Source organism: Alosa pseudoharengus, unplaced genomic scaffold, assembly GCF_046254945.1.
Source record: "Alosa pseudoharengus isolate Yale_2024_CS ecotype anadromous, Long Island Sound unplaced genomic scaffold, YU_APseudo_1.1 YU_APseudo_1.1_scf_10, whole genome shotgun sequence".
NCBI classification, from domain to species: domain Eukaryota; kingdom Metazoa; phylum Chordata; class Actinopteri; order Clupeiformes; family Clupeidae; genus Alosa; species Alosa pseudoharengus.
In genome coordinates, this window is record NW_027468565.1 from 2,985,429 (window position 1) to 3,008,259 (window position 22,831).

The following is a 22,831-nucleotide window of genomic DNA, read 5'->3' on the forward strand; positions in this document are numbered from 1 at the left end:
CATTTGCTGTGGATTGTTGATTGCGGTTTTTAATGGGTTTTGTGGTGGGCCGCCACAAATAAGTCAATGTATGGGAAACACTGAGTGGTGGTGGAGTATCAAAGCAGTGCCGATCCAAATCTGGGAGGTCCCGGAGCGTGCTCCAGATTGCTCTGGCCCAAATTAAGCCCTGCCAGATCCTGTTTTGTCTAAAGCGACTTACAATTACACCAATAAGCATTACATTAACATTAGAATTAACTGTTTTAAAGTAAACTTCAAGTTCATTGTCACATCAATCCCTGCTGTACACATCAGGTTGCAACATATCAAATGTTGAAAATTGCAAATAATATTCTATTTCATGGAAAATATATGTTAATTTTGAATTTGATACCAGTAACATGTTTCAAAAAAAGTTGGGATGGGGGTAACAAAATGCTGGAAAAGTTGTGTAATGATAAAGAAAACAAAAGGAGGAATGTTTCACAACTAATTAGGGTAACTGGCAACATGATTGGGTATGAAAAAGAGAATCCCAGAGAGGCAGAGTCTCTTAGAATTAAAGATGTAGGGGTATTCATCACTCTGTGTAAACCTGTGTGGACAAATTATGAAAAAATGTCGGTAACACTTTACTTGACGGGTGAGTTCATAACACATTCATAGCAGCTGTCATAAACTGCACATAAAGCATTCATTACTGTTTCATGAGACATGACTCAACATTCACACCAAACCTTTCATGAATGTGGAAGACAGAACAACGACAACTTGTCAAAATAAAAGTCCAACAATCGCCAAACAGCATTGCCGTTTTCGTTCCAAACCTCTTACATGATCACGTCACATCTGAGTCAATGGGCTACTCCAGTGCCAAAATGACAGAACATGGTCAAGCAAATCATGTCCAACCGTTCCAGGTTACACATATGGATCAGCTGAATGTAGGCTTAGTTCACCTCCCAGTGTTAAACTCAGTGATTACAAATACTTGACATTCAATGTGGACTTCATAAGATATTCATGAAATATTTACAAAGGCTGGAGAGATTAAATTAATGGTATCCAGGTTAACAAATACAATGTTGGACTTTTATTTTGACAAGTTGTCATCGTTCTGTCGTCCACATTTCATGAAAGGTTTGGTATGAATGTTGAGTCATGTCTCATGAAACAGTCATGAATTCTTTATGTGCAGTTTATGACAGCTGCTATGAATGTGTTATGAACTCACCCGTCAAGTAAAGTGTTACCAAAATGTCATTGTAATGCTTCTTTTTACATTACATTACATTACATTTAGCAGACACTTCTTGACTTCAAAGTGACTTATTATGTCAGCTATATTACAAGAGATCACATTGTCCCCCGAGCAACTTGGGGTTAAGTGCCTTGCTCAAGGGCACAACGGTGGAAGCCGGGAATTGAACCGACATCTTTCAGGCTACTGCACACTAGCCCAGCTCCTTAACCACTACACTACCACCGCCCCTGGTTCTTAACATGACATTGTGAAGTATTTGGGGAGTTCATCATCTACAGTACATAATATCAAATATTCAGAGAATCCAAAGAAATCTTTGCAAACTAGGGATAGAGCTGAAAAACAATATTGGATGGCTGTGGTCTTTTGGACCTCAGATGGCACTGCATTAAAACCAGACCTGATTCTGTAAAGAAAATCATTGTATGGGCTCAGGAAATCCTCTGATAACCACTGTCTATGCGCACAGTTTGATACTCAATTCAGAAATGCTAGTGTAAACTTTACCATGCAACAACCAAAACTGTATTTAGACGTGATACAGAAAAAACACCTTCTTATCTGGGCCTGAGCTGGTTTAAAATGGACTGAGGTAACATGGAAAAAGGTCCTGTGGTTAGACCGATTTGCAATTATTTTTGGAAATCATGGAATGAAATTTTCATTTTCAACATTTGATATGTTGTCTATGTCCTTTTGCTGATAAATATGGGTTTACAAGACTTGTATTTTATCATATTCCTTTTCATTTGCATTTTACACAATGTTCCAACCTTTTCTGATTTGGGGTTGTACTAACGCTGAGCAGCAGGTTGTAGTCCTGGCACCTTGATGTCAGGGTTGACTCTGCTCTGCTCTGTAGGCAGACTCTTCTCCAACCATGATGCAGCTGGTTATGGTGGTGTCATCAGCAAACTTGATGGAGATATGTGGGGCCTTGCGGTCTTGAGTGAACAGTGTGCACAGCGGAGGCTTAGCACACATTCCTGGGGGGCACCAGCACTGAATGTTAGAGTGGAGGAGGTGATATTACCCAACTGCACCACCTGTAGTCTGTCAATCAGAAAGTCTAAGCAGCTGCTCAGGGAGGATCTGATGTTCAGGTGTCGGAGCTTCATGATGAGCGTGGATGGCACTATGGTGTTAAAAGCAGAGGTGTTGTAGGTGATGAACAGCATCTGTGCATAGCCATTTTTCTGATAGAGGTGAGAGTGAACAGTCTCCAGAGTGAAAGTCATAATGATATAAAATAATGTTAAGTCATGTAACCTCCAAAAAATCCATGAGACTGTTATAACAACTGACAAGTGCCACATCACTTGAATATTACAGATATTAGAATATATTGTAGGTGGTCAAGTCCTGTGCTATCTTTGCTCCCAAAACAGATGATCGCCAGAGGAAAGAATGCCTCAGAATTGTTTCCAGCCGTGGTGAAGAATGTGGCTTGTAAAAACATTGAAGTAAGTTTTGACTTGAGGTTGTTAAATACTCAAACAATCAATAATCAGCCTTAATGTTCAAATGCAATACTTTCTTCTGTGTTTACAGGTGAAGAAGCTTGTGTATGTTTACCTTGTGCGTTACGCTGAGGAACAGCAGGATCTGGCTCTGCTCTCCATCTCCACGTTCCAGCGCGGGTTAAAGGTTACCTATGGATTACCTATGGACAGATATAAAAAAAAGAATATGGAGCAGCATTTTGCTGAATTATGATGCACTCTTAGTTTTGCATTGTTAGTGTTGAAGTCTCTGACTGAATGATCATACTACATTGGTCATTGGTCAAATCATATTTGAATCACTGATTCCATTCTTTAAAACAACCAGTCCACCTACAGGTTCTTTTTTTTACATACTTGCCTTGTTATTAAGTAATTGACCATTTTTGAGAATCATTTTGTGCAATGTACACAAGTCTTTAAACAACTGATAACTCATACACCAGGTAGTTTAAAGCTTTGACCTGTGGACACGACACATGTATTGAAGAATGAGTTATACATATTAAGTAAAAGTAATGTAAAAAATGAGTGAACATAATGTTGTGTTAAGTATTCTATTATGTTTTTAAGCATTCACTACACATATTCCATTTTGTATCCGGTTGCACTTTATATATAGACCCTTTTAACTGCATAAACAAATGCATTCCTAAAGCATTTCTGGTAGCACAGAAAACAACACTGAGCTAATGCTAACTTGGAGGATAAAAAAACAAGTTTTAAAGTCAACATTTTGTAGAGCATTACGCTAAAGTCTGATTCATTTCCATCTCAAAGTGTCTGTGTTGGTTTTGAAATATGTCAACCATAAAAAACCCTTTAAGAACAGATTGAAAGGTTTTAGAGACAGTGGTGGTACTAACTCATTGATTTGCCATCCTCTTATTATCTTTGAGCTGCTGTCACAAATAAGGGAAGAGAGTTTAAAAAGTATGTCCGAAGGTTTTTTGTAGTAATTTGAGTTTGTATCTTTGTTTTCTTAGGACCCTAACCAGCTGATTCGAGCAAGTGCGCTACGGGTACTCTCCAGTATCAGAGTCACTATTATAGTGCCAATCATGATGCTTGCCATCAAAGAAGCTGCATCGGATATGTCTCCTTATGTCCGTAAAACTGCTGCTCATGCCATCCCAAAACTGTACAGGTACTAATAGCATTTCCTCAGGGTGTCATGGATGGAGCATTGTTTGTTTTGTTTTATGTAATGTGTTTAATGCTTTCTGGGTATCTTATTAGTTTGGACCCTGAACAGAAGGACCAATTGATAGAGGTTATAGAGAAGCTTCTTGCTGATAAAACTACGGTAAGCCACATTTCAACAATTTAGGGCATAATAAAATAGGTGGTAGATGTATGGAAAGAATGCATTGCTCAGAAACTGAGCTTGTTTTATGGAAACATTTCAGACAACATTTAATCAACACTGCATTATGGTTATCAAAAAACAAATAACGAATAAAGCTTTTTAAATTTAAGACTTAAAATGTGTTTTACATCTGTCTTTACAGCTTGTTGCTGGAAGTGTTGTCATGGCCTTTGAGGAGGTTTGTCCGGAGCGCATTGACTTAATCCATAAAAACTACCGTAAATTGTGCAACCTACTGATTGATGTGGAGGAATGGGGTCAGGTGGTCATCATCAACATGCTTACCCGATACGCTAGGACTCAATTCCTTAACCCCAACATTAATGTAAGTATGCTGATACTGGTAGAGAAAATCTTGTTTTTGTCATTATGACCGATCCTGACATGCTGTCATTACCAGAAAAAGCCAAATATCCAAATGATATACAGCTAAAAGATTTGTGCCTGTATTACTAGTACTAAAGCGGGACAGACATGGGTCAATGACATGACATGCAGATTTCTGTGTCCAAGTCCATTACTTTGGTTTAAAATAATTTAAAATGATTCATAACAAGCATCATTTTATTCTATAAAACCTGTATACCGTATTTTCTGGACTATAAGTCACACTTTTTTTCATAGTTTGGCTGGTCCTGCAACTTATAGTCAGGTGCGACTTATATGAAAAAAAAATATATAATTGTAAATTTTTTAAATGTTAATTCATATTAGCTAACATGAACCCTACATGAAACATTACCGTCTACAGCCCCTAGAGATTGTTCTCAAATGCACAAGTTCTGCACACTTCAGTCTGAGATTAGTGCTTGCACTATGCCTGAAACACACATGCATGCCTAAATCCTCAAATTATGGCTGGGATTTTAGCCGGGCCTCAAATTCAGACAAATAAAGGCCGTAATAATTGCCTACACTGTTTCGATTTAACTCATAAAAGAGCTCTTCTTAATATTTTATATTGTTGGTTGGTTTAATATTGTTGCCAATGAAAAGTCGTACACTATGGGTCTCCAACACGTCGCTCTCAAGCTACCAGTTGCTTGCCGCCACCTTCTGAGCTTGCCAGAGGCTGAAGCAGTAGCCTTTAAACACAATTGCTGCTGTGAGGCATTCCAGCCTACAAATTTTATAAAAAACGTAAATCATGCATAATAATAATAGTTAAATTTAGGCTATCGTAGACCTATTTGGCTATACGCAATAAGGTTTCCATTACAGCACAGCGCACGTTCCATGAATGAATGAATGAAAGTGGATGCCTTGTCTCGCAATAAGCGGATGGAAATCTTGACACTCTTTCAACTACATGAAACTTAATAGTGAACCATCAAATAACCCACAGATTTCAGTGGCCATCAGTCTCAACATTTAACAATATAATCAAATAGTCCAAACGTAAATTAAATCCCAAACCAAACCAAACATCTTCTGCTTTTGATAGCCTACCGGTAGGCCGCTCCAAACGAAACTTATGTCTCACAATAAAACGCACCAGGTAAGAAATAAAGGCCTGCCTGGAATACAAGCCAGCCAAATAAAGGTGCTGTGCTTTGTGCAGCCTAAGTAAATAAAATTTGAGGATTTACGATAGTCTGTCTCCAAAAACATTTCTCACCCGTTATCCAGACATGCATGAAAACATTTGAAAACAAAACTCACAGCCATAGGTTATTTTGAGAATGATGACTTTCTCTTCTGCATTGTCCTAGCCGTTAAAATGAGGCATATATGACGAGGCATTGCAATAATGTTTACAGAGATACACTGTAAGGTGGGCTGCAAAGACTATGCAGACTGTTACGATTGACTGACACACGCACGCACACATTATCGAATTTATATGCAGGACGCTTTAGGCTATAGCCATTCTACATTCTACATTTGACTGATGTGACTTATACTCCGGAGCGAATTATAGTCCGGAAAATACTGTATGCTATCTCTAATCTCAATTTCATGCATGATGATCGATTATTAAATACAGTGCCTATAAAAAGCTTTTTTTACATCAAAGTGAAAGCAGATTTCTACAAAGTAATTAATTAAAAACGTATAATGTATAATAAGTAGTCTATAAGTAGACTATAATAAGTCAAAATAACGCGTTAATTTCGATTAATTAATTACAGAAATAAGTGTAAGTATATATACTTTTTTGATCCTGTGAGGGAAATTTGGTCTCTGCATTTATCCCAATCTGTGAATTAGTGAAACACACTCAGCACACAGTGAGGTGAAGCACACACTAATCCCGGCAGTGAGCAGCCTGCAACAACAGCGGCGCTCGGGGAGCAGTGAGGGGTTAGGTGCCTTGCTCAAGGGCACTTCAGCCGTGCCTACTGGTCGGGGTTGGAACCGGCAACCCTCCGGTTACAAGTCCGAAGCGCTAACCAGTAGGCCACGGCTACTATATTAACGGTTTAAAAAAGTTAACGCTGATTAATCACATTTCATAGTGACATTTGACACAGTGCAGTCTGGCTATAGTGACTGAAGGAGGCAGACTAGAAAGCACTGCTACCTTTTAAAAAGAACGCCCAGACCAATCCTGTTGACATGAGCATCAATCTACTATTTCTGCAGTAAGGAATTTCCGTTGCCTACAATAGCAGTTCGTCAAGTCTGAAGTATCACCTCAATGCAAACAATACGGAGGTACGAGTTAGCAGCACACCTCTTGATGATAATAATGTTAGCCGCCAGCCTGGTCAAAGTTAACTTTGCTAACGTAGCCTATTATTTGCTTAGCCGACCTTATGATCGACTAACTAATTAACCGACAAACTCCCTTACTAAATTGACTACATTTGTTGCACACTTGAAACAAAATGTCTTCAAAAGTATGTTGAAGGTAGTAGTTTATTTCCATTCCAATAACTTCACACATTACATTTCTGTTTGCACTTGTAGGCTATGCTGCTTTTCTTTGTCTCGTTTTTCTACTGTTTAGTTTACTCTTTTTCTACTCAACTACTTGAACTGCTCTATTCCTCAGAGCCATATACGGCTCTGCTATTTTTTATCCTGGACTGCCACCTACTGGATAGAAAAGGCAACAACCTAGTAATTATATGAATAAAAATCTACAACATGTTTGAATGGCAAAAAAAAGGATAAATCGGGGGGGGGGGGGTTAGGGTAGCCTACTCTGCACATGTCATTGACAGTGAGTGGTAACTTCAGTCATTTGCATTTATCATGCTAAAGATCTGACACCAGAGAGAGACGTTGAACTTTAAAGTCTATAATGTTGGTTTTAGTCTTCATTGATTCACTCATCTGCCAAAATTGTTTTTAAGATATGTTCATAGCAAAAATTGATGCATGCAATTAATTTAGATTAATTAATCACAGAGTATGTAATTAATTAGATTCTTTTTTAATCAATTGACAGCCCTAATAATAAGTGGTTGCATAAATACCCCCCCCCCCCTTACAGTGACTGACCTTAATCAACAACAGTCCAGCCAATTGGTGCAAGTAGTCTTCCAATTAGTGAAATGGAAAATGTGGTGAATGTGTATAGTATAATAATCACCTGTGTCGGGAAGGTCCAGTCACTGCGTAATCAGTATGTTTGGCTACAATTCCACAGTGTATATATATATATATATATATATATATATATATATATATATATATGTATATATATATATATTTTTTTTTTTAAGGGGATAGTCGGTAAATTGTTGCCATATGGCAACAATGCGCAATCATGGAAAATGCTGTAAAGTCCAATTTTCTTTTAAAACTTATTTTTATTTCATTACAAATCTTTCAAAATTAACTAAATTAAGCTTGCATTAGTTATGCTCTGATACATCTAGTTACTTAACCTAACAAAATACAAATTCAACTGTATTTTGGGCAAGTGATAATATCATGGTAATATTGTCATAGTGTAGTCCGCATTGGAAAATAAATAGCCTTCCTGTAGGGACATAAAGTAATTGTTTTGATCAAAACCCATGTTTATATTAAATAATGTAATCATTTAGATGACTTTATTTCATTTAGATGACTTTCATTTCCCAAACTCATAGCGTTCTATTGCAGTCAGAGGACATATACAACTGTTGTGACTGAGACCGACAGAATGTGTGCAAATCCATCCATGTACCCACAGAGAGACATAGGTATCCTTCACATATCCCCCCGACAGACTTTTCCTGCCCTGTAAAGCCATGCCTCATCCATATCTGGGGTCACACACACAAGGGTCAACCTAACATAGGGGTCTCCGGTGTGGGTCATACTACAGTCACACCACTGGGCATGCCTTGGATGGCTCCACAGCAAGCCAGCCCACTTCTTACACCATTTATAGTGAGAGGAGACAAGGGTCACCCCATTTGCCCTTGAACTTTGGGCCTCTGAGGTGCTAAAGCTGTAGCCAAAGAGACAGGATGGGTGACTGCAGCCTCTATCCGCTACACATATCAATGTTTTTCTCCTCATTGCTGGATTATACTGTAGCTAATCCTGACACTTCTTTGGTGGAACAGCCAACAATGTGCTTTTATCTTTCCCAAAATCCCAAACAAAAATGATGAAAACAGCATGTCTAGTTGACTGTGTAGTGAACAATAACACAAAATACATCCTTACCGCTGTAGTCACTATACTATCTGAACCTCATTCCACAGATAATTTGCAAATTGGTAAACATTTACAATATCCTAAAAGACTCCAATATGTCTGGAATTACAAATCGTATTTGTAAATAATGTTTTTTTCCCCCCTTCAAAATAATGTAAAAAGTTGTAAATTAAAATAGCCACACATAATCACATACCCTTCACCATACCTAGAGATTGGCATGGTTTTATTTCAGTTAGCCTGTTAGCTGGTTTGATTTGCATTGAGAGATGATCTTATGGAAAGTACCCCATGCCAATCTCTAGGTATAGTAAAGGGTATGTGAAGATGTGGGGCTATTTTAATTCCAAAGGCCAAGGGAACTTTGTCAGGATGCATAGTATCCTGGATCCATGAAATAACTGGCCTTTAAAAATAAAACTTACAACGTTGAAACACTTAGAACGTTTACAATACTTTGATTTGTCTATAGACAACCTCACCACACTACCACAGAAGTGTCATTCTATTTTGAACATTGTCAGTGTTGAAAAATAGAGTTAGTTTTTGATGTGTGACTGTGCCCCTTGCACTTGCATTGTAAGACGACTGTCTTGCTCAAAACTGCACCAATTAATGTAATTACTGTATGGTCTCAAGCAACTGTTTGCACCTGTTAGCTTCTAGAAATAGACCCTAGATTGCTTTTGCTCTGGAACATTCCTTTAATTGCTGAAAGTCATCGGGCAAAGTCTTGAGAAAGTGCTTTTCTGTTGTGGACTTTTCTATTGTGTTATGTGTGTGCCTGTGTGTGTGTGTGTGTGTGTGTGTGTGTGTGTGTGTTTGTATGTGTTATTGTTTTATAATATTGCCATAGGAGTCTCTTCTGGAGGAAGGGGGGGAGAAGGCTTTCTATGGTTCTGAGGAGGATGAAGAAGCAAAGGAGGAGAATACTGAAGCGTCCACAGTGGCCAAAAGAAAACCCTATGTCATGGATCCTGACCACAGACTTTTACTGAGAAACACTAAACCTCTCCTACAAAGTCGGAATGCAGCTGTAGGTTGTTTGTAACAATTGCTACCACTGTAAGAAACATAATGAATATACAAATACATAATATGTCACATGACACAATAATGTGTTCCTTTTCCCCTTCTCTTTTATTTTGCTCAGGTTGTAATGGCAGTTGCCCAGCTTTACTTCCACCTTGCCCCAAAAGCAGAGGTTGGTGTTATCGCAAAAGCTCTTGTTCGGCTTATGAGAAGCCACAGGTTAGTTATACAGCCGCATATAAAGAACTTTTGGCTTTGTAGGCAAACTGCTGAAGGTCCAGGGACCACATGTATCAACACACTTAAGTCATGCTAAGCAGTTTTCTATGCATAAAATGGTATTCTGAAATAGATACTTCCTAGGTAAACAGGTGTACCTCTGCACATGGACTTGAAGTGATGTGCACATAATATTTGTAATTTGTAAACTGGTGTGTCAATCACTCTATTCTTGCACATGTAACTGAACTGTCAACATAGCTATTGCTAGTAATTATGATAAATTACCACCTGTTTACTTCAGGGTATACAGTATGTGGGTTGTTTAACAATCAGGGTAAGCTCTTTCTTTCTCAAGGCCTAAAATTAAACTTTCTTGAAATATCATTATTGTAGCAGACAGGGTTCACCACAATGTTTCTTTGTCTCAAGGGAGCTGATCCTCTTTGGAGTGTAACTCTCCCTAGTAAATTGCTCCTATCACGGTTTTGATGGGACCTTCATGCTCCTCCTAGTAGCCTAGTAGCCTGCTCAGTTTTCTGTCCATCGTAATTTGTTATTTTTTATTTAATGTGTTGAAGTGGTGTAGTTTCAAAATTAAATGCATTTTTTTGCATTTCTTTTTCCAATTGTTAAGGTATGCCTAATTTTAGTTATTAGTAACAACATATAAAACAGTTATCCAATATAATCGCCTATTTTGAGGTACACAGACATGTATGCGGAAACAATATGGTGGCCAATCTTAAAATGGGTTATATATGTTTAATTGTATCTGGTACTATCTATTTCTTTACAGTGAAGTCCAGTATGTTGTCTTGCAAAATGTGGCCACCATGACCATCAAAAGAAGGGTAAGAATTCACTAGTTCCACATAGTCTGATGACGGCTAAAAGGACAGATAAACTTTCAGGACCAACTATAAGCTTACCGTAGCATAGACATTAAGTGCCCCTTTCTGTAAGATCCACAGAGACATTCAATAATATTGTTAATTTTATACAGATTGTACTATTTTGACTGAGAACTTAGAGTTGCAGCCTCATCAAAATTGCCAAAAAATGCCCTCTGTATAAGTGTAGCCAAATTTCATCAATTATGTACATTTTAAAAGAGCAGGTTAAAATTTGTCCAGGCTTTATTGGGCAGCAGTCAGAGTCTCTCAAAATGTTGTTTTGAAATTAGCCACAGTATACATTTCAAACCTCTCTAACCATGCTCTCCTATGAAAATGTGACAGAGCTGTAATTGAGATGCATTGATATATCTGAAGGTGAAGTTGTGACATCCCATTGTCTTCGAATTTAACCTCCAGGATATGTGGTTAATGAATTGAATCCACAACCACTTGACCTAGCAGGATTTGATGATCTCTGATGTTTTTTATTGGTCTGATTGTTCCTGTAGGGGATGTTTGAACCATACCTGAAGAGCTTCTATATACGCTCCACAGACCCAACACAGATCAAAGTCCTTAAGGTACACCAATAGTAGTCTACAGTCCTTTTCATTGTAGTATTAGTCCTGCACCATAGTGTAGCATATTCACCCACTAAAAGATATTTCATTGTCTTCACAGCTTGAGGTTTTAACTAATTTGGCAAATGAGACCAATATTTCAACAATCCTTAGAGAATTTCAGGTAAATACATGACTTCACACTAATTGAAGATGTTAAATTCATGCACACAAAAAAATCTACTCGCTTTAAATATGTTTTTCTGTTTGGGATATAGACGTACATTAAAAGTATGGACAAAGATTTTGTTGCTGCCACAATCCAAGCCATTGGTCGCTGTGCCACAAATATCGGCGAGGTCCGGGATACATGTTTGAATGGATTAGTCCAGTTACTCTCCAACCGCGATGGTTAGTGCACCTGTTGTAGTAAATGGGTATTAAATCTATGATGCCACCACATGTTGAAATCACAAAAGAAAGCCCTAACATCTGATGTCTGACATTTCAGAGCTGGTAGTGGCTGAATCAGTGGTGGTGATAAAGAAACTCTTACAGATGCAACCGGAGCAGCATAGTGAGATTATTAAGCATATGGCTAAACTCACAGACAACATTCAGGTAAGGTTGTCCAACCTGTTTTGTCATAGACCTGTGCTTCCCATCAGACTGCTGCAGCAGATGTTTTCCTCTCTCTAGGTCCCAATGGCACGCGCTAGCATTCTTTGGCTAATTGGAGAGTACTGTGAGCATGTGCCCAAGATTGCTCCTGATGTCCTAAGGAAGATGGCTAAGACATTCACTAATGAGGAAGACATTGTCAAGCTACAGATAATCAATCTGGCAGCCAAACTCTACCTTACGAACTCAAAACAAGTGAGATATTCACATTCCTGTTATTTCATAAAATATATTCATACAGAAGTTAATGATAATAATAATAATAATAATAATAATAATAATAATAATAACTAGAAAATGTTATTTCAAGGAAATTACCAGTGCATGAAAATATAAACATACTGTATATTAACATAAAATGCAAAACAAACTTATTTGGAAACAGTTGGGAGGAGTCATAGTTGATAACAACTGACAGTTGAAATGGATGAACAGTTAAATAGTTGAGTAGTTTAAGTAGTTAAATTATTTAATAGTGAACTATTTTGAATTTATTTTGAAACAGTTGTGTCGTTATGGTGGTTTTTATTAATATCTCAAAAAGTATAAAGTTTACAAAAGTGAAAAATACATTCCTCAAGTGGCCTTTTCAAGACCTATTTTACAAAGTTTGAACAAAGTTTCTATGTTAAACGGTTAAAGCTGAATTAGACGCAGAAATTTGGTGGGAAGAATAAGAAGAAGAAGAAGACTTCGGATAACAGAACAGTGCATTTTCATGCACTGTAATAACTAGAAATGCAATTCCAAGGAATTACCAGTGCATGAAAATGCAAAACATATAGTGTAAAATATAGTGTTAAAACATAAATTAGCTAATGTTTACTAGCAGTCATGTTAGCAATATTAACTATGCTAACCATATTACTTAGGTAACTTAGTTAGTCTTTTCTAGCAGTTATGCTAACAATGTTAACTATGTTAACCATGCTAACTGTGTTAACCATGTTACTTAGCTAATCTTTATTAGCAGTTATGCTAACAATGCTAACTATATTTACCAATGTTTAACTATGGTTACGTTGCTAGGCTGTTGCTAGGGTACTTGAGGTGGTTGATTGGCTGTTGCTAGGGTGGTTATGGTGGTTGCTATGCTGTTTGCTAGGTTAATCATGTTGGTTGCTATGTTGGTTGCTAGGTTGTCATTGTGGAAGTGGTTGATAGGTTGTTGCTAGGGTACTTGATGTGGTTGCTAGGCTGTTGCTAGGTTAGTTGTGGTGGTTGCTATGCTTGTTGCTAGGTTATCTCGTTGGTTGCTATATTTGTTGCCAGGTTGTAACTGTGGAAGTGGTTGCTAGGCTGTTGCTAGGGTATTTGGCATGGTTGCTAGGCTGTTGCTTTTGGTACTTGAGGTGGTTGCTATGCTGGTTGCTAGATTAATCATGTTGGTTGCTATGTTGGTTGTTAGGCTGTTGCTGTTGGTACTTGAGGTGGTTGCTATGCTGGTTGCTAGGTTAATGAAGTTGGTTGCTATGTTGGTTGCTAGGTTTTAACTGAAAGTGGTTGTTGTGCTGTTGCTAGGGTAGTTATGGTGATTGCTATGCTGATTGCTAAGTTAATCATGTTGGTTACTATGTTGGTTGCTAGGTTGTACGGTTGCTAGGCTGTTGCTAGGGTATTTGAGGTGGTTGCTAGGCTGTTGCTACGGTACTTGAGGTCATTGCTAGGTTGTTGCTAGGGTATCCATGGTGGCTACTATCAGAAATAATGTGGAATGTGCCTTATATCCTTGTAGAACGGAGAGACACAGAGAGAGTTGGCCTAGTTAAGCAGAAAGCAGTTGATACAGGTGCAATCAGTTTAACTGGCGCTTTGATGGGGCCTAGTTGAGCAGCTGGCCGTTGATACAGGTGCAAATCAATTAAATTAGCCCATTGTGATGTCATAGTGACAATGCAAAGTCTATGGGGAAAACTAAGCTTGTTTTTTGTTAATATCTCAAAAAGTATAAAGTTTACAAAAGTGAAAGTTTGAACGAAGTTTCTATGTTAAACGGTTTATTAGACACAGAAATTTTGGTTAGGAGAATAATAAGAAGAAGAAGATGACTTTGGATAACAGAACAGTGCATTTTCATGTAATGTAATAATAATAGATAAATATAAGAAGCCTAGGAAGAAAAGTACAGTGCATTTTCATGCACTGTAATAATAATAATAATAATGTGTGATAATCTAATGAACATACAATCTAAAGATCAATTAATTTTTATTAGGGCTGTCAAAATAACTGATTCATTTCGATTAATTAATTTGAAAAAAAAAAAAAAAGATTAAAAAATTGATTCTGTATGACCTTTGACCCCGAGCCGTTCTAGTCAGTAACCATTAGACTGTAAAATGAAGGAGAGAGAAGAAAATGTGCTGCCTAGATCATTGATTGGAACATTTACTTTTAAAAAATGGCCTGATGGTGTTGACAAAAATAAAGTGTTGATTAAAATAAAGTCCTCTACAATGACTGCAGCAAGGAATTTGCATATCACCGGAGTTCGTCAACTCTAAAGTCGCACATCAATGCAAAGAAATAGTGTTGACATTGAGGGGAGTGTTAATTTATTTTCATTGTGTCCCCTAGGTTATATTTTGTGGCCTGAAATGCCTTGTATGTGAAAAAAAAAACTTCTTCCCGAAGCACTTTTGAATTTATTTCCTCAGCATATTAGGTCATATCATAGATTATTATGGCCATTATTTGAACAGTGTAAATAATAATTAAAGAGTTTTTGAACATTAGATGTCACTAATGCTGATTATTCAATGATTCATTTGAATTTAAATATTTCAAATACTTCCACAGCAAAAATTATATATGCGATTAATTTAGATAATCACAGAGTATGTAATTAATTCGATTACATTTTTTAATCGATTGACAGCCCTAATTTTTATTGTTAAAATGTTTTGTAAATAGCATCATCATTATAATCAAATGTTGCATCTAAAGTTGACCAATGTATTTGTTTCCCGCTTCCTGTAGACAAAATTGCTTACGCAGTATGTGCTCAACCTGGCAAAGTATGACCAAAATTATGACATTCGTGACCGGGCTCGATTCATCCGCCAACTTATTGTGCCCATGGATAAGGGTGGTGCCCTTAACAAGTATGCTAAGAAGCTGTTCCTTGCCTTGAAACCTGCTCCTGTCTTGGAGTCTCCATTTAAAGGTAAAGAGGTTGACAAGACATTGTTGACAAGAACACACCATAGACTTTTTTCACAGCAGCCATTTTTACATTTAATAGACCTCTGAAGTTCGCCTACAAACACGCTAACATCTTTACCCATATATCAGGTATCTTGAGATTTTTCTCATGTGAAAATAACATGGGGATTTTTAATTAACTCTCACAGGGACAAAGAAATCAGAAATGCAGAGGTTTTGGTCTACACACTTTTGTCCTCTGCCTTCAAGTGGATATTGTGATCTTCAGTACATTAAGACCAGGGATGTAGTGGTAAAATAAGAGGTGGGTAAACTATGAATTCTGTGATCTCGGTGAGGTAGACAGATAGATACTTTGTTGATCCCCAAGGGGAAATTCAAGAATTTCGGTATCGGATTTTTTGGTGGATAGGTGGATAAACTAGGTGGATAGGTGGATAAACTGTGTTTACTTGCGTTTATCCTCCACTACATCCCTGATTAAGACGGCACACTTTGATTTTTACTACCCCAGAGCTAACATGCAATGCAACTTGCCATAGGTAGTTAGCTTCAATTAACACCCTGATATCATTATATAATATAATAATATAATAATAATAAGCTTTATTTGTATAGCACCTTTCATACACAGAATGCAGCTCAAAGTGCTTTACATTTGAAGCGTGTAACACAATAATAGTCAGTCAGTCATTATCAATCACTTTATATATATATATATATATATGGGCAAAGATGGCAGCTTTGGGTCCTTTTTGTATGCAAACTGCAGGAGTCTATAGTAGGGCTATGAGAGGTGTTACTAAATACATTAATAAAGTCTCTGTTCAGTTTAAGTGCAGCAGAATCAGAACCTTAATTAATTTCATTAGTAACACCTTGGGCTCCGGTATATTTCATGTCAAAAATGGCTGCTGTGAGAAAGGTCCATTGATGATCAAGAACATACCATGGATTTATTGACAGTATTGTAAAGGCTGACTGTTGATGTCGCTTCAGTTGACATCAGTGAGGATGTATAGGAGTTCATACGTTGTTCATTGTTTGAAACCTTTTTGTCGGTAGACCGGGACCACTTCCAGCTGGGCTCTCTGTCCCATCTGCTGAACGCCAAAGCAGGTGGATACCAGGAGTTACCGGACTGGCCTGAAGTGGCACCAGACCCATCTGTGCGCAACGTGGAGGTGAAGGATTCTGTGCGTGAAGTGGGAAGAGTAACAGACACAAAAGGCCTCTTGGTGAAGGCCTGAGGGTGCTGCTTCTGTAGCTGGACAGACCTCAGAGGGAGCCTGCGTATAACACCTGTTTCAGATCAGCTAGAGACCTAATGTCCTTAGTTTGACTTTGTCACAGCTATACTGTTTAGGCAACCTGCAAAACATGCCCACAATATTGACTCAAATTAGCCCAGGGCTAAAAAATGATGATACACTGAGTTTGGTTTGGTTTTGAACTTGATTTCATAACATACAATTTCATAACCCTGTGCAGTCTATCCTCTGCAGAGCAGCACTCACAAATCCACACACCTATGATGTGACTTGTGAACTAGAAGCCCCTCTTGATCAATGTTACCAAATAACAACATTTTAGAAAATCTAGGTTAAAAGAACAAAAAAGGACAGGTTTATGCCCATCATTCATGTGTCATTGCTTTGTTTGATCCTGTCAAACATCTGAATCAAATCAAATTGCACTAACAATTTGATTTGATCACTGGCTCCTTTTTTGTTAATGTTTCATGTTTGTCTGTGGTTGATGTTGTGTGTATTATTCATAGCCGTTTACTTTTGAGGTGACAGGTGTATTTACAGTCCTCCACATTGTCCTCCTGTGTCCAGCTTCTCTCTGACCGCCTTTCTCTCTGTGCCTGGGTCCACAGCTAGAGGAAGTCATAACCACCAGTGAGGGGCGGGTCGGCTTGCTAGGAGACTGGAGAGAGGTGCCACTGGGAGTGCAGTGTGTTCTCTTTGCTCTGCTCTATCCAGCTACCCTTTTAGCCAAACTCTAAATCGCAGAGACTGAGCTTTATTTTTACTGGCACTCTCTTAAAATATGACAGTACACAAATGTGTTTATTACACAGTGTTCCTAATTTAAGATATTGCAGATCATTTAAGATACTGTTAAATCATTATCATTTTAATTTCAGGTGTTTATTCATCCAATACATACTTTGATAGCAATCAGAAGCAATGCTCTTTAATGTGCTCTCTGCTTGCTGCTAATATAGGGTGACCAGACATCCCGGTTTAACTGGGACAGTCCCGATTTTGAGATGCGTGTCCCGAGTCCCGACAAAAGCCTGTCAGGACGCTAAAATGTCCCGGTTTACACTAACCTCTATTAAAGTGTGGTCTTATTATAGCCCGATCATTAACTAAACCCATGTAGAAAGACTGTAGCCTAAAGCGTCCGGCGTATGATTTCAATAATGTGTTTGTGCATGCGTGAGTCAGTCAATCGTAGCAGTCTGCATAATCTTGCAACCAACGTTACAATGTATCCGTAAACATTGTTGCAATGCCTCTTCATATCTGCCTTGTTTTAACGGTTAGGCTATGCTACGACAATGTTGAAGAGAAAGTCATCATTCTCAAAATGGCTGTGAGTTAAATGTTTTAATGCATGTCTGGATAACGGGTGAGCAATGTTTTGGAGACAAACAAATGACTCGTGTTTGAAAGTGCGCAGAACTTGTGCGTTTACATAACAATATTTTATACATTTTCCCGGGAGTGACACCCCCGAACCCTTGGGCTTAAAGAAAAAATGTCTGTGTCTGTCTGAGCTGCCGCATGTTCATGTTAAACGCGGTCACGCACAAAATGTCCCGGTTTTAGTTCCGACAAATCTGGTCACCCTATGCTAATAAGATCACTTGGAACATCAGCAAAAAACAGCAATTAAAAAGCAGGGCTATTAAGCACAAACTGAGCACAAACTATTATTTACATATTTGTTGGACAATATGTATGATAAAGTAATACATTAGACAGTAAATTGACAGTTACACTATTTAACATATACAACACAACCTTTAATGCAGTTATAGTTAATGTAACATCCCTATATTACCACCAAAATAAGACATTGTTCATCAGAGATGAAGAGCTAATGCTAAGAGCTAAACAAACAAGGTGGAGCTGTGGCTGGAGGAAAGACATGGAGCTTTAAAACAGCTCATGGCTATCAAGGGTCAGGCTACTAATTTGTGCTTACTTGGCATAGATAGCTTTTTCTCAGGAGACTTTGACAGCCATAGGTTATACCTCGGGTGCTCTGCTATCTCTTAAAAGAGATAGCAGAGCAATTAGCTAAAGCTAATTCTGAAGACAGGTCAAACCCTTGTCACATTTGTGCTAGCTTAGACCCAGAATGTCTCCAGAGTCAGCTGTGTTGACGTGTTGAAACAGATTTGTCATTTACAACTTTCTCCCATGTGTCTGCAGGATCCCTTTACATTATGATAATATCATAAACAATGACATTGACCCTTTGGGCTTAAAATATGTTTTATAAAATGAATGCATGTGTTTGGAATAGATAATTCAATAAGAATATTAATGGTCAAAACCATTTATAGGTAATTGCTCTGTAATGCTAATCAGAGAGATGTATTGTAGAGTGTTTATAGGCCGACTAGAATTCTTGTCTATTTCTGTCTTTTTTCCTTGATTCCACCATTCATCTCACCTTTCTTCACTGCGTTTCTTTTCTGTCTTGTCTGCCAGGTTATTAAGCTGCTTGAAAGAGTCACAACCTTAACCAGTGTGAGTCAGTTAGTGACAAACAGCCCATGCCTTTAAGCCCCAGTGTTGTGTATCCACTCTTAGCTCCCTTAGATCTTATGTCAGTATTATACCATGCCCATCTGATAAAACCATTCTTGGCTTAGTTTCCCACTTGATTCCTGTTTTCCCCTAAAGCAGTGCATGTCCCTAAATTCTGTCTCTTTTTTTGTTTTGAAGTTTGAGTATATTGTGTTTACTACTATATCAATCTGCAATATTATCTGTGTTACCTATATTGAAGTTATGAGGAGGTCATTGTATCCTTTTTTAATTAGTGGAATTACTTCTCAGACTCATGGGTGAAAGTTGATTAAGAATGCCAGTTATGGTCAGATTGTGGAGTTCAATGAATTTGGAATGATCTTTAGCAAAACAAACCCTTTACTTTTTTATCTAATCTCTTGTAGGTTCCTGAATGGACCAAGTGTAGCAGCCGCGACAAGAGGAAAGACAAGAAAGTGGAGAAGCCCTTCTACTCGGACTCTGAGGGAGAATCTGGCCCAACAGAATCAGCAGACAGTGGTCAGCAGTGCTCTGAGTTTGAGTGTGCAAAGGGCAGACATATGCCCTGTTTTTACCAATAGAGCAGTCTTTTAGTCTTGTGGAAAGAGGACATGCTGTGTTCAGACAAGATGCCAGTGAAGAGCAAACAGTCTCTGGGCCCTATTTTGACCATCAGAAACGCAGCGCATACAGTAGCATATTCTTATCACAACACAAAGTCTATTCCTATCTTACACTCAAATTTTTGACCTAAGGTGTGGTCTGGCGCATTATCTAAAAATGTATCTGCAGGATAAATGTCCTTAGGTTTATTCAGTCATTTGAACATTATTGGGGTAAGTGTTGCTTTTTTCAGGCTACTGTATGTTTTCGATGGTAACCCCTTGTCAGTCAATAGTGAAAGTAATTAACTGTGTATAACTGTTTTGTTGTTGACTATGACACCACGGTGAAGATAGTTTCACTTTGCCAATGAGTTCAAATAATGCAGAGTGCAGATGCGTGTAGGCTATATTCTGCTAGGTTTTAGTAAAGCATGGTTTAGTGGAATACCTGTTCCATATGGTCTCGCGTGCAAGTAGATTCCTTCAAATGCGCCGCTGACTATCAAAATACCGATATGCTGTTTGAAGTTCGGCTACTTGCTGTTGACAGATGTCATTTTCATTGGTTTAAAGGATGTTACGCCCAAAACACACCCATGACTGATTAAGAAACATAAGAACCGCCTTTTTGCGCCAAGCGCCCAATGTTTGATAACAAAACCACCCCGAATGTGGACTTGACAAACCCCTAAATGTATTTAAGCTATTTGCCAGTGACCATGTGTTTTAGATCACCAAAATAGGGCCCTCTGAGTTTAGCAGTCACTAGAGGTTAATGATGCTACAGAGTAGGTCAAATGGATGCTACGAAGGTGGCAAAATGGTTGCTTGAGAGGCTTCTGAGATTACGCTTGAACATAACTGTAGAAGGAGGAACAGCGGGACTATCCAGGAGTAACAATCAGATAAATGTAACAGATTAACCTTGAGATTTTCTGTAGTACAGTTATATAGCAGAATTACATCAAGATCCTTACCGGCTGTGTGAACAGGAGGACTGCGAACATGTGTGAGATTAAATGAGTAGGGACAATAAATCAAACTAGAAATGCAATTCCAAGGAATTACCAGTGCATGAAAATGCAAAATATATGATGTAAAATATCATAGAAAGTTCAAACAGATGATGCAGAGATAGTTACAAAGGTGTTGCTAAGGTAGACATCGGGGTTGCTATGCTAAATAAAGCTGTTGATGATTGCTATGATGGTTGCTAAGGTAATCATGTTGGTTGCTATGTTGGTTACTAGGTTGACATTATAGTGGTGGTTGCTAAATTGTTTGCTAGTGTAATTAAGGTGGTTGCTAGGATGCTGCTAGGGTACATATGGTGGTTGATATGCAAAGTAAACCGGTTGCTATGCTTGTTGCTAGGATAATCATGTTGGTTGCTATGATGGTTGCTAGGTTGATGTTATGGTGGTGGTTGCTAGATTGTTGCTAGGGTAATTGAGATGGTTGCTAGGATAGATATGATATGGTGGTTACTATGCTAAATACATGGTTGCTATGCTGGTTGACAGGTTGCTATGCTGGCAAGTTGAGCAGATGGCAATTGGAACAGGTGCAACTCAGTTAACAGCCTATTGTGATATCATAATTGCCAATGCAAGTCTATGGGAATAATATAAGCTTGTTTTTTGTTAATATCTCAAAAAGTATAAAGTTTACAAAAATACAAAATACATTGCTCACTCTTTTTGGGGACCTACGCAACAAAGTTTGAATGGACTTTCTGGATTATATTGTTCAAGCTGAATTAAATGCAGAAAAAGAGATATTACCAGTACATGAAATGATAGGAATTACCAGTACATTGTGTTCAGTGCAAAATATATGAAGCGTTTGGTTCCAAAACACTTTAAGCACCATTTTAAAACGAGTTACCACCATAATTTGTTTTGTATTTGATCACTATTCAAAGTTCCATAATCAGTTTTGGGCAAAACGTGATATCCGCCTTGTTTCTCTGTCCAATATATTCCCTTTCTTTCCAAACCGTGACAAACGCCTGTCTTAATTTTCAGCAGAACGCGATAGATCCGCTCGACCAATCACGTTGACAGCCCGAATATTCAAAACAAAACGTAAACAGTAGTGCTCAGTGACTAGCCAACATGTTTGACAGTTCTGGTGTTTTAAATAATATTAGCGAATAATATTAGCGAAAGAAATTAATAGACAAGCCTGTGCTTGATTTCTACTGTGGGGAAGAAACGCTAGCCGTTAATGTTAACCCTTAGAACCCGATTGACGCAAAGTGCGTCAAAAAACACACCCCTTCTTCTCTGTTACATTGCTCCGGAACGGTTCATCGCAGCGAGATGAAACCTTTATTGCACGACAGAGCACAAGTGGGGCTTTCCAACGAGACTACACACTTGTCTGTACGATCAAGTATGAAAATTAAAAAAAATCATGAAATTAAATCAAATTGCATCATACTTCTCTGCGTTCACCTGCACACACATTACTCTAGTTTGAATTACTCGCGAACCCGTGATCGCATCGATATGGCAAGCATATCAGATGAAAGAGGAGGCACAGGGCTATCCATTGGTACCATGTTTATCGATCCTTCGGGCTTATAAAACCAGACGAAGTGACTGCAAAATAATAACGTCATGTACACAAACCAACGCTGCACACTCATTACTCTCGTTTGAATTACTCGCGGACCCGTGATCGCATAGATATGCCACGCATGTCAGATGAAAGAGGAGACACAGAGCTATCATTTGATACCACGTACATCCTTCTGGGTTATAAAACAGACGAAGTGACAGCAAAATAATAACTTCATATAGCTGGACTTACCCCACGTTTTTGTCTGTTCTTGTGGCAAAGCATGTTTATAATCCAATGCTATCATGTGTTTCTCTATGGCAAAGCATGTTCATATTCCGGTTTTGAGATCCTAGCAAATTCCTGCATGGCATCCAATTCAAGGCTCACATTGCATCCCAATTTGTTCAACAAATAAAACACCTTTTTTGCCTTTACTTTGTTCATGGCAATGCAGTAAAAAGATGAGAATTATTATGACAGCATACACACAGGCACGCAGGCTAACACATAACCTCGGGTCAAGTGAGGTCAGATCAGTTCGTGTCACAGATATGGAGCTCAGAAACGTCATTATAAAAAATGGCAT

The 22,831-nt window shown here is 38.2% G+C and overlaps 1 protein-coding gene across 1 annotated transcript in view; it reads left to right on the forward strand.

The window, feature by feature from the left end:
• ap3b2 (adaptor related protein complex 3 subunit beta 2) overlaps positions 1 to 22,831 on the forward strand; it is a 69,515-nt gene that overhangs the window by 19,268 nt on the left and 27,416 nt on the right. Inside the window, exons 3-19 of the mRNA XM_076302802.1 lie at positions 2,635 to 2,709; positions 2,798 to 2,893; positions 3,735 to 3,895; positions 3,988 to 4,054; positions 4,260 to 4,442; positions 9,576 to 9,755; positions 9,873 to 9,970; positions 10,770 to 10,824; positions 11,379 to 11,450; positions 11,551 to 11,613; positions 11,708 to 11,840; positions 11,941 to 12,050; positions 12,129 to 12,305; positions 15,090 to 15,276; positions 16,341 to 16,471; positions 19,010 to 19,048; positions 19,477 to 19,591. Coding sequence (XP_076158917.1) covers positions 2,635 to 2,709; positions 2,798 to 2,893; positions 3,735 to 3,895; positions 3,988 to 4,054; positions 4,260 to 4,442; positions 9,576 to 9,755; positions 9,873 to 9,970; positions 10,770 to 10,824; positions 11,379 to 11,450; positions 11,551 to 11,613; positions 11,708 to 11,840; positions 11,941 to 12,050; positions 12,129 to 12,305; positions 15,090 to 15,276; positions 16,341 to 16,471; positions 19,010 to 19,048; positions 19,477 to 19,591 — 1,942 coding nt within the window. The remainder of the gene's footprint in view (positions 1 to 2,634; positions 2,710 to 2,797; positions 2,894 to 3,734; positions 3,896 to 3,987; positions 4,055 to 4,259; positions 4,443 to 9,575; positions 9,756 to 9,872; positions 9,971 to 10,769; positions 10,825 to 11,378; positions 11,451 to 11,550; positions 11,614 to 11,707; positions 11,841 to 11,940; positions 12,051 to 12,128; positions 12,306 to 15,089; positions 15,277 to 16,340; positions 16,472 to 19,009; positions 19,049 to 19,476; positions 19,592 to 22,831) is intronic.